This window comes from Odontomachus brunneus, unplaced genomic scaffold (genome assembly GCF_010583005.1).
Source record: "Odontomachus brunneus isolate Ranch 3 - 2012 unplaced genomic scaffold, Obru_v1 Obru_scaffold_023, whole genome shotgun sequence".
Classification (NCBI taxonomy): Eukaryota; Metazoa; Arthropoda; class Insecta; order Hymenoptera; family Formicidae; genus Odontomachus; species Odontomachus brunneus.
Genome location: NW_022639473.1, coordinates 1,040,937 through 1,053,601, shown reverse-complemented (window position 1 = coordinate 1,053,601; position 12,665 = coordinate 1,040,937). Strand labels below are relative to the sequence as shown.

The 12,665-nt window shown below is 37.3% G+C and overlaps 2 protein-coding genes across 2 annotated transcripts in view; one reads left to right on the top strand and one right to left on the bottom strand.

Moving 5' to 3' along the window:
• Nucleotides 1-12,665, bottom strand: part of LOC116842226 (discoidin domain-containing receptor tyrosine kinase B-like) — a 168,294-nt gene that overhangs the window by 102,081 nt on the left and 53,548 nt on the right. The window lies entirely within an intron of this gene.
• The window catches only part of LOC116842229, a 425,064-nt gene continuing 412,468 nt past the window's right edge, over nucleotides 70-12,665 (top strand). The window contains exons 1-4 of the mRNA XM_032811131.1: nucleotides 70-170; nucleotides 642-758; nucleotides 3,438-3,541; nucleotides 3,766-3,808. Coding sequence (XP_032667022.1) covers nucleotides 3,494-3,541; nucleotides 3,766-3,808 — 91 coding nt within the window. The 5' untranslated portion in view covers nucleotides 70-170; nucleotides 642-758; nucleotides 3,438-3,493. The remainder of the gene's footprint in view (nucleotides 171-641; nucleotides 759-3,437; nucleotides 3,542-3,765; nucleotides 3,809-12,665) is intronic.

Sequence of the window (12,665 nt, the reverse complement as noted above, 5' to 3'; positions counted from 1 at the left end):
GGGGGGGGGGGGGGGGTAACGTACCGTACCAGTGCGTGACGGCGCGTGCCACATAGAGGTGACCGCGCGGGGAGAGAGTAGTCGCGCTCCGCATTCCATTCACGCGTCGCGTCGTCACGTATTCAGCGCTCGCGCCGAGTGATCTAAAGCGCGGATCGATAAAATCGCTGGTAAGTTCACTTGTAGACGTCGTAGCGACTTGAAACAAAGACCATGGGAAAGGGAAAATTACCGCGCTCCCGATGAACGTGAAATCGTGTTTCTGCGGAACAAAGATCAAATAGTTTGACTGAGTGCAAGTACGAAAGACATTAGTTTTCGTGCTTGCTTTGAAGCGGACATTGATTACGAGTCCGTGTTAAAAGCTAGTGCGTAGGTTTGACTCGAATTTGCAATTCGGAGCGTTAGTTTTGTGACTTTTTATGTATTTGTCTTTTAGAAAATTCGCGTCGCGATCGATTCGCCGAGATTGTCACGAGCGTGGGAGCATCGTGGAATTTATCAAGTAACAATTGATCCGGAAAGCAGCATTTGTTTTTAGTTAAGTTTTGAAAAGATTCGCGGTCGGAACTTTCTTCGCGAACCGAGTAATTGTTCTTTTACCGTAACTAATTAGGTAATATATTTCTTTTCTGTTCTAGATTTAGCAGTATGCGGCTTGCGGCCACGTGGCAGATGCAGTTCCGGGGATGCCGTTCCGCCGGATGCAGATGCAGCACTAGAGGATCCGGTTTGGCCCGAACGGAGTCTTCTCGAAGGTAGGTTTGCATACACTCACCACGCTCCTCCGTTTAATCCTTCATGTTGGAGGAGCGTCTCTAAATTTCAAGAGTTTGCCAGAATGCGCGCATCTTATTTTTGATAAATTCAAAGAGGAAATATATTCTCGATGCGATTAGACCGTGCTAAAACTCGATTTAATACAATATACTGAGAGGAAAAATATCTAAAAAATAAAGAATATTTATTCGGTAGATACTATTAATATATTCACTTAAATATAAATTCTTTTGTGTTTAAACAGAATAAACAATTGCTTTTATGAAGAGCTAAGATTAAAAAAATGTAAACCTTTTTATTTGAAGAGTATTTTGTATCAGTATAAGAGTATAATAGTATAAAAGTAAATATGTTATTACTACTTACCGAATTAATATTTCTTATTTCTTATTTTTTTTAGTTTAGAAAAAATATAACGTAGACATATACATGCGATTTGAAATTCTCGAAATCTTAAAGAGAAAGTATTTTTATAAAGCTTTTTAGTTTCACGTGAAATATTAAATATAGTACGCGCACGATTAACGAAAATACTGTCGTGATTTAAATTCTTACGTTAAAATATTTAATAATTCATAGACTTCCTTGTTACGTGTCAACTTAAAACTGTATTATAATTGTTTAACATATATTAAATTAAATGCAGTTAATATCGTAAATTAAACTTGAAACTTAAAATTTTAATGAATATCAGGATCTTATATTTAAAGAGGTATCTTTTCCTATAGTTTCCAATTTCATATAGCACAGTAAATGCAATACATTCATGAGTAGCGAAGTGACTTTCGTGATGTAGTTTCCTTTAAGCAGATTTAATAATTTTATCAACTTGTTCTTGACATGTATATTTGCGTTACATTTGTCTTATATTTTATTAGATGGAATATATGTCGTAATTATAAAATCTTGATGATGCAGGAGATACAATGGACGTTCTCGTGTATTAAATGATTGAGTATTATAATACTAGAACGTATGATAAATTGAGTACTATAATGTAGTGTAAAATATCAGTATTTTAATGTAGCATACGTTAAATGTACGTAGAGAATAACGTGTGTAACGGTGCCATTGTGTATACTTACGTGTGTTATTATTCTGAAGGACACTCGTCTTTCGGCACAACAACATACATCACGCACTCGCGATCATACCGGCTTTGAATGCCACGCATACAACATCGCGTTATTTTGAAGTTTTCTAAATCAAAGACGGTATGTGAGACAAATTTATAATACTTCAGGTGTGCGTTTATCGTGTTTAAATCTTCTTGAGTAGTAGAAGCATTTAGAAATTTAAATTGTGATTACTGTGTTTCGATTTCGCTAGATTTCAGAGAGAAATACAGTTGATCCGCGTATGTGATTCGATTTATATCGTATCATCAAATGAACATTCAATCGTAATTATTGGCCATTTCATAAATAATTGCGCGTACATAGCTTGAAATTTGAATAAAAATAGAATCTTTCACAATTCAACATATATATTCATTGTTTGAGTTTATAATATTTCGCCATTTTATGATAATTTTTGGATTTAATTATAAAATCTTAGGAGAGAGGATTCCTGAACATTCTGCCATGAAAAACGCAATTATTTATTGAAAATTAGCAATATTAAATTCTAATAATTGGCAAAATTATGATACAAGGGAATTCGATAAGTATCCATTGCAACGCGTATTAAATAGTTAACTATTATAATATAACGGGAAATATTAATACTTTAATGTAACGTACATTAACTGATCAAATAAAGCGTGTAGCGGTACTTTAGCATACCTGTGTATGTTGTTGTCCCGAGGGACGCTCGACCTCCATAATAACAACACGCGCTCATTACGGTCTTGGACGCCGAGTTGAACGCTGCACACACAATGAAAACTTCCAAGTTTTTTAAATTGAGCAGACGGTATGTGAAACGAATTCATACATTATTTCACGTGAAAATTCACGTGATCGTACCTGTCGATCACTTTACATATAATGGCGTGTTTGTAACTCGACTAAGATTTAACCTAAATAAAGATAAATAAATAAATAAATTGATATACAGGTTTCGCCCGGCATGTATATTTACCGTCTGGGTTTACGGTGTTTTGTTTTGATAAATTATTTTCTGGATTTTATTACCATACACGGAGAGAATTTTTTAGGAAAATTGTTACAAAAGAGAAATTTGTAACCGAGGAATGAATCGACATTCTGCAGTAATTCATTATTTTTTCATTTCATGTGTACTACTTGTATCTTAGGATTATTATGTGCTATTAAAACACTTGCTACATTTTTAGCGAAATTTGCCATGTTTGTTAGCAAGACAGATCTTACTGGCAGTCTATTTTCCTCGACTACTAAAAACATAGTAGAATTGAAAAGAATTTATATGAAAAAAATACTATAATATTCTCTTTGTGTAAAGCTCTAGAGATTTTGACATTCTGTGCAAACGCTTGAACACTTAAAAGGCTATTTCGCCGAGTTTCATTCTTATTAGACTTCAGACAGAAACGGTCCGCGTATACTTGATACTACTAGTATAATATAATTGCAATACTTCGTATCGAATATTATGTAGTATTCTCGATTTGTCGAGAGACCAAGAGAACCCTCCCTGTCGCTAACTATACAGAACAACTATGTCCTTTGTTTCAGACTTGGCTGGGCTTTGGCAGGACGAAGGCAAGTAAGCGCAGCTCCAGTGGACGCGGATGCCGTACCGGAGGATCCGGTTCGGGCAGAGCGAGCTCGGCTCGAAGGTGAGTTCGCAACCTAACCTCCTCTCTATACTTCGCTTCTTAACCCTTTGCCGCCGAAAGCCGCCGCCACGTAGCCGTTAATTTCACTCGGATTACGGCCGCAAAGGGTTAATCCGTTCGCGGATCTATTATGCGCCTTTGTTCGCGAAACCGAATTTCTGAACTCGACTAAAGTTGAATGTCTGAGCTTGACCTAAGTAGATCGTCCATTTTTTTTGTTACAGATCTCGCAGCCGAACGTGGCTGAGCTCTGCTCTTCGGTGATCGGTGAGTGAAATGATGAATTGCAAAACAAGTATGAAAAGTACGACAAATTTATGGTAGCGGATTTTTTTGCTAGATATATCGTTCGAACTAATGCGATTTACATAGCTCGTAGATTTTTGCATGTATGTGTTTGTGCTGTCAAATCATCAACGCTGCTCAAGATAATTAGTACACTGAGAGAAAGCAATGATTGATCTAATTCAAATTTGTTATTTTACTTACACCGTATAATTTCGGTTATTCTAACGCATATATAAAGTTATTATCGCTAACATTATAGTAGATTATTTTATTTTATTCTCATATTTTCTCTCACATTATAGTAACATAAGAGTATAGTAGTTAAAAAAACTGTTTTCTTGACCATAATTTATGGCAATTATTTTTTTATATGATTATAGCAACAAATATTAAATATTTTTTCTCAGAGTAGGTCATTCTGTTTTATCATTCGTGTTACTCGATAGATATTTGAAATAACGAATGCATAATCTTGATTTCTTTCATTTAATTTTCCAATGAGTACGTTTAAACGCGCGTAAACGCAACGCTTGTTTAACAATTTGTTCCCCTATCTTGTTTGGATTGTGGAATTATTCAACGAAATTATATTCACTCAGTGTCCTCTAATCGTTTTGGGCAGCGTGTAATGCGCATCAGAATTGCACCACCGCGAGTGGAGCTCGCGATCGTTCTGATCCGCGTTAACAAATTCGCTTGTCGCGCTCGCCACATTTGTTGAACGCGCGTTCATGTCGCGATTATATCCCGCGAATAAAGATAAACGTTAGGTCGTTACGTTAATTCTAATATCGTGAGAGCAAACTTTGGGAACGAAATATCCCGAGGCGAGCCGACACAACGGCTCCATACGTCACGGTTTCGCGTTTCGCAGTTGCTTTGCTCGCGAGAACGCTTTGATTTCGCAATTGTCATGGTCCACGGTTTCCAGTTGGACACGTAGTCTCCCACACGGGTCGTGAATTCGTTTGAGAAACACTGAAATCTATCGTATCGCGACAGACATTCTCTAAACAGGCTCGTCGATTTTGCGATCATTTCGCGATTTTCAGCTTCCAATTCTGCGTCTCGCACGAGTTTATATTTCAGAAACGCTGAAATATAACGACGGATACTCGTTAAACTCTTCGGTTTCGCGATCGTCACGATCATTAGTATTTGATTTGCAAACAACGCTCGCACGAGAGACGCGAGCATTTTCCGGAAACATCGAGATTTGTCCTGCCGCGACAGATCTTTGTTGAACGAACTCATCGATTTGCGATCGTCCCGCGTTCCTCGGTGTTCAATTTCACACACAACGCCATGCGACTTGCGAATGTGTCGCAACAATCAACGCCGAAGTTTATCGTTTAACGATAGACATGAACTAGGCGCTTTAGCGTGTAGACACTTGTCTGACACAGTGTCTGCTTTTGCATGTGGATAGCTGAGCGAATGCCTCGTATTTGCCAACACCTCTATTTTCGGATGTTCAATTCGGTACACTCGGAATTCTTTTCCTCTCGAATTGTTGAAAACGTCATTGGCTCTGTCGTTTGGGAGTCTAAACAAACCGAAGAATACGGAAGAATTCGGTCATTCGGAGAAAAGTAAATTTTACAAAAATCGCATTATTTAATTTTGAGATATTCAATAACAAAATTGAGGATTCTAACTTTAATAAGATGTTTTTATTACTTTTTGTTTCTTTCTTACATTCTGAGAGAAAAAAAATATCTGAAAATTAGTAAATATTTTTTTGGCGAGTATAACAGCATATTCACTTCAATTAAAATTCTCTTATTTAAATAAAATAAGTATAATTGTTTTCACGAAAAATTGAGGTCTTCTTGAGAAAAAGTATATCTTATTTGAAAAATATTTTGCATTAATAACTAAATATTTTGCATTAATAACTGTTTAGTAACCATCAAATAAATATCCGCTATACTTGAATATTTTTTCTCTCAGTATGGAAACTTCCGGTTTTCATACACGAGATGTCACTTATTAGCATTCGCAATGACATCCCGCACGAATGGCGAATGTGCTCTGGAAATGTGCTGCGACAGACATTCGTCAAACGAAGTACGCGTCGATTTCTTTTGTCAATCAAATTCGTGAACTTCGTTCCGCTTTATCGGCGCTGTCGTTAACTTCTCGATCGCCGCGAGAGTATGAATATTAATCGCGACGCGAGTGAAGTGCTGATTGACCTGGGACAATGTTGGATTCGGCAGAATAACGAGTGCTGCAGTGGACTTGCTTGGACGATAATGGACCACCTTAGAAGGCGGTGGATTATTCCGGACATCGATGGACTTCTCGACATCGAATGGTGAGCGTGCAATCCAACGCTCACTGAGCATTTTTATTACGTAGTGCATGCGTAGACGTAAATCGCATTAGTTTCGAGCGAAAAGAGCTATTCCGAGTTGAAATTTGAAGTCTTTCTGTCCATCCAAAAAAAAGTATACATCCGTAAAATTAAATGTAAGATCTCAACGGAATGTCTCAGTGGAATCCTCTTATGTATGGCTTCAAGAGGATTCTTCTAAAACCAAAAGCAAAGTATTCTTAAAGTTCGAGGAATTTCATCTCTGATCTGCAGCACAAGTCTTGCTCGTCGCGTCTTTCGTATAAGAGGACATTCTGTTTCGAGTAAACTTGTTCAGAAGAAAAAAGTTAGATCTAGTAATATCTAGTAGATGTCCGATTATAATAGTTCACTCCTCGTCAGAAGAGGAATACTTTTTTAATAAAAATTTTTATTAAAATATAAAGTTGTAAGAAATAGCGAAGTTCTTTTTTTTAGATATTAGACTATTTTTCTTTTGGTTTTGGAAGAATTTTCTCTTGGGGATATAAGAGGATTTCGCTGAGGATGAGGTTATATTTTTTTGGTTGTCGTAAATTTCACACGCAGATATTAATTTATATCTTTAATAATGCTTTCTGGGACACAAGTCAAATCTCCCAACGCATTCTTTTCACTTTCGTTTAATCTACTCATTTCTGTTCAATTCTACTTGTTTATTTCATTGAGTCCAAGAAATTTAAATCTCCATTGATGCTTTCGGACACACAACTGCCACTTTCGTCTTTAAAACTCTTCCTTTTTGAATCTCCATATTCTATCCGAGTTTTCAACAAGAATAAAAACAAATAGAGATTGCAAACAAAGGAGTGTTACTTTATTAATTCAAATTAGATTGTTTTCTTATTAGATTATTTTGTTAATTAGATTGTTTGATATTTGTCGCACATATATCTACCTGCAGTTGAGTAAGTTACGTAATTAATACATTTTTATTGAAATTGCGAGTAAAGATTAAATGCAGGTAGATCACTAAGGTATTCAAACATTAAATAATTCCGAGGCATCAAAGGAGAACGATAACTACACAATATTATATCTCGAGATTCCCGGTTGTGGATCTTGGATGAAATTTACAGGGTCAATGTAGAAACAAATTTTTGACTTGGAGTAGTAGTAGTTTTTATTTTATCTTGCAATTTATAACATGACTGTTATTTATATTATGCCATGATGATAATTATGATGATGATATATATGTGCCATATTATGCTGTTATACTATTTTTATCTTCGTATACATGCTATTTATAATGTCATGACAATATTTATTATTTATACGTATTATACTACGTCATAATATAGTTGTTTTTCAGTGAGACACACAAAGTCGTTTCATTGGCTAGACATCATCTTTAGATTATCTCTATGAAATAGATAATATCTAGAATCAATGAAACGACTTTACTGTCTTTTACTGAAAAGCAACCAGTGTTATGATATTTAAAATTCTGAACATTCTTAAACAATTTTATATATCTGCATTGGGAGGGCGACACTTTTATATGACACATTCTGGAATTTCGTCAAAAGCAACAATCGGTATAACCGACCGTCGTTGCCATATTTTACGCGTTTGGAACAAGTACGTTGCGTAATCCATTCCGATCTACCATCCCTTGTCGCGATTCCAGCAAGAAAAATATAAATATTCGATTCTCCTCCAATAAATATTAGATTACACAATTTCCGTCGAACGGGCCGATCGATCAACAGTTTAAATTCCCCCCTCGGAATTAAATAATTCGCGGCTGGGAATAGTGTTTTCCGAGTAGGTCGCCACGTCCGCGGGCGACTTGAACTTCGCACTTACGTCACCGCGTACCGCGACCGCGTCAACCGCGTCGAATGATTTCCTCCAACGATGTAGGTCGCCCGCTGATAGACCCGGTACGACGCGACACACACATACACGCGATAGTTAGCCCGATTATCTCAATATAAACTACTTTGTGCAGCGCTTCGTCGGCCAGCCGTTGTCAGTGCACTTCCTGCCGGCACGGCGACGGCGACGACCGCGTGTAGGACTTTACTACGCTCTGCCGACGAAAGCAAGTCATCTCAGTCCAGGTCGTTTCGCGTTTTCTGCTAAATAGCATATCGTGAAAATACCTATGTTTGGGTACTATTAACACTGTTACTAGAAACGCCTAATTCTGCACTGAGAAAAAATTCTTAAAAATTTATTCGTGAGATATGCAGTTTATTCGTAGAAATAAATTTTGTTTCACATAAATCAACTTTATATTACACAGATAAATTTTTACGTATTTTTTCTCAGTATGAACATTCTTATTTTCTTGGTTTTCACAAATACGAGTAATTATATCTTTAAGGTGGAATATATATATATATATATATATATATATATATGTGTGTATGTATGTATATTCTATATATTCAAAGTTAAATAAATATTAAATTTAAAAAGACCAAAAGACAATAAGAATATTCAGAATTAGATACCAGTGTTATTAGAGTGTCCAAGCATTGGCTCTTTTATCTTATTCACTGATACTTTTATATTTTATTTTATTCATTGATAAGTACAAATTATCTCACACTTATCTCGTTGTTATCATCGTACGAGAAGAATTGTTGTCTTCCCAAAATCACCAAGAGAAAATACCTAAAAAAATGAAAGAGGATTAAAAGTTGGAAATTTCATTGCCCGCAATGAGAGACATTCGTTCGGTCGTGCTGTCGCGTCATGCTAATTCGGTCGATCTTTTCTTGCGCGAGCGCAAAGGGTTAATAAAGAGGCAGGTAGCCTCGTTGACCGCGCGTCATCGTTGAAGTATCAATCACGGCGCGCCCTCTCGCTCGCGTGCTCACGAGCTGCGTTAAAAAGTATCGATAAACGATATCCTCGATAAGTTCCGTTGTTTCTGCTCCAACTGCCCCGCGCGCAACGCACGGCGGCAGCGGCATGCGTTATTATCCGGCGCGGGCACGTGGCACCGCCGTCGGCGACGATTCGAACGATCGGATTTTCCTCGGGGAAAAAAGGGGATCGTATTTCCGAACGCGTAGACCACCGCCGCCGCCGCGTTGCTCTGCGCGCGTTCACCGTTCGTTCGATGAATCATTGCCGGGTAGCCGTACATCGCGAGAGCGAGCGCGCGCCATCGGCTGGTAATTAATTATTCCGAAAGAGTACGAGTGGTAACGAACATCCTGCTTATAAATATTTCAGCGGAGGAGTTTGCATAGAGCGCGCGCGCGCGCACAGAGGTTTGTGCACGCGCATCGAACCGTTCCCCCGTATACTGCATTATCGTATATCGCGCGTACCGTTCGGGCGTTATCCGCGCGCGGAAATAAAATGCCGTAAAAGGAAGCATAATGGCGGGGGGAGCGAGTGACGGGGCGCGGAACTTCATCGCGAATTCAACGCGCGAAATTTATTTAATTCGATTTCCCGCGTGGACGAAATTGTATGCGGACGGACGGAAGGATAGATAGATGGACGGACGAGCGAGTGACTCTCTCTTTTTTTTCCTCTTTTTTGGAAGGCAGACGCGACGAGCATCTTCCGTGAGGAATGATTTCGCGAGAAAGGTTCGGCAGGATATAGTGTATTATTTATTAGTGCAAGTAGCTAATTAGTTAGGAAAGTTACTTTTTAAACGTTACGCGTTGAGCAAGTTAGATAATCGGCACTCATCTTTAAAAATGACATTATCGTTAATTAGGAAGTAATCATTTTCCCTCATTATTTCCAAAAATTTTGAAGATCTCCCTTTCTTGTTGCCACCCGCTTCATGTACATGTATTTTGTATGTGCCAAATAACCTTAAAAGGAATAATTATTTTCGTTGCTTTAGGGATAATTTCGCGAGAAGGGTTCGACAGAATATAATGATTACGTGTATCATTAGCGTAATTTTATCGGAGTTAGGAAAGTTATTTTTTAAAAGTAACACGTTGAAAAAGTTACTGCATTCAGTTTTAATAATTATATTATCGTTAATTGAACAATAACAAATTGCCTTAATTTTCTTTCAAAATTTTAAAGACCTTTTCGCGACTCGTTGTCACCTGTTCGATGTGCGTGTATTTTGCATGTGCCAAATAACAAAAGGAATAATTATTATCGTTTAGGGATGATCTCGCGAGAAAACTTCGAAGGCAAGATATAATGATTAGTATATTATTTGTATAAATATATATTTACAAGTTTATATAAATATATACTTACAAGTGAATCTATCCAAAAGTTCGATTTCTTTCTAATTTGGCACAAATGTAGAAGTACAAAAATATTCAGATCATATTTTTTTATTTTGGCTCACTTTGAGTTTCACGGGCAGTTTATAGCTTTTTAATGTTTTCACTTCTATCATTAATAAGTGCAACAAAAATACACAAGAAATAAAATTGAATATAAGATATAGACGTTTTTGGTTTGCTGATTATGAATATGAAGTTAAATGTGTAAAATTACTTGTATAAATAATAAAATGTTTAAACAAAACATGTAAAACGTTGAAAAAAATTATTTATATAAATAATTTCTCGGTTTGGTCGAGATTTGAACCATTTTTTATTAATTTAGCATAGATTTGAAATATTTCGGTTGGAATCTCGACTAAAGAAATTTAGAATGATTCGCGTCTTAGCTATGCCGATTTTGTTAAAATTATTTAACTATATCTCGTATTCAATTTTATTTCTTATGCATTTTTATTGTATTTGTTAGTGATAGGAGTGAGAATATTAAAAAGCTATAGACTACCTGTGAAATTCATAGTGGGTCAAAATGAAAAAATATGACCAAAATATTTTTTGTACTTTTATATTTGTGCCAAATTAGAAAGAAATCAGAGTGTAAGTTTGGGTAAGTTTACTTGTTAGTAGGGTTAGGAAAATTCCTTTTTAAGTGACGCATTGAAAATATTAAATTATTAATTTTTAAAAATAATTCTTGTTGTTGCTGAAGAAGTAATAAGTTCCTATTATTTTTTTCTTTCAATTTCGAAGACTTCCCTTTTATGATTTGCGGCCGGCTATCTCGTGCGTTGTGTGCCGAATAACTATAAAAGTAACCTTTATATCCGTAAGCGCGCTACTCGCAAAATTTAATTGTGTTACCGTTACCGTCGCTAACGAAAAACAAAGGTAAATAACGCCGTTACCAAGTTGTCGCTGAGAAAACGCAACATGCGACGCTACACAGAGAACATTTTATAGTGAAATTACCTTGTATCTTTTCGTAACCTTTGTAAGGGAATATAAGTCGACATTTTGTGATAATTAACTGTTCTTGCATTTCATACGTGTTATTTATATCTTAGGAACTGAAATGTGTCTTCAAAAAATTGATTATGTTTTTAGCGAAATTTACTGTATTCTTTACCAAGGTATTCTTGCCTTATTGATAATTTATTCCTGCTCTACTAAAAGTATAGTAAAATTTAAAATAATTGACATGTGAAAGAAACTATAATATTCTCTCCGTATAACAATACTATTTTTTAACTTTGATAATTAGCATTACTATGCTAATTATCATTAGTATATTAATTATTAGTACAGTATATACTATATATAGTACATACTATAGTATATATTATACTATATATAATATGTAACATATACTAATTAATTAATATAGTCTACTATATACACATATACGGGGGACACATAATTGATATAATATTAATATAATAATTCACCGACGCGATACAATAATTAGTCAGCAAATCTCGCCGTCGCAAGAGGTTCTTGCACGCGATGATGCGCTTGAGTGGCTCATTGCAGCGCGAATAATCGGACCGCGAGGCGCGTCCCAAATGGCTAGTGTATCGTTAAACGATACCCTCGATGTGTCAATTTTCGTTCTGACAATCGTAGGAACTCGCGTGCACACGTCAACGTATAATAAACCGTTTCGCCGTCCCTCTCCTATCTCTCCGGGTTTCGCACTGTCAATAGGCGCGTAAAGTAACGTGTCATCGACGCGTCAGCCGTTCTCAAGCAGTCACGCGTCCTTTTCTCTCGTCTTCTGGGCCTCTCGAGACCGGGACGCAGTCTGAATCACCTCCGAGATACGCGGCGGACCTCAGCGTTCGCCCCAACGCGCCCTTAATAAGCGCGTAGCCGCGCGTCGCGCGCGCGCGGTCGGGAACTTTTTAATTGCTCCAGTTTCAGCGCCCGCACTCTCGCAACTCCTTCAGGAGCTCGTAAAAGTCTCGCTTAATAGATTAATCGGCGCTGGAACTTTGCCGCGAACAATGCGCCGGGCGAAAACGAAACGTCGTCGTTGTCGTCGTCGTCGGGCTCTATTATCGTCGCGGTCTTCCCTCTCCCTGCCGCTACTCCTCGTTCCCGTTCTCTCTTACGTCGTGTCTGCGATACGTTCAATGCTTCCTCGCGACACGGTAACGTCGCTGCCACCGACAGCAACGGCGGCAGATCTAACAGAGAAAGAGAGAAAGAGAGAGGAGAGGGAGAGAGAGAGAGAGAGAGAGAGAGA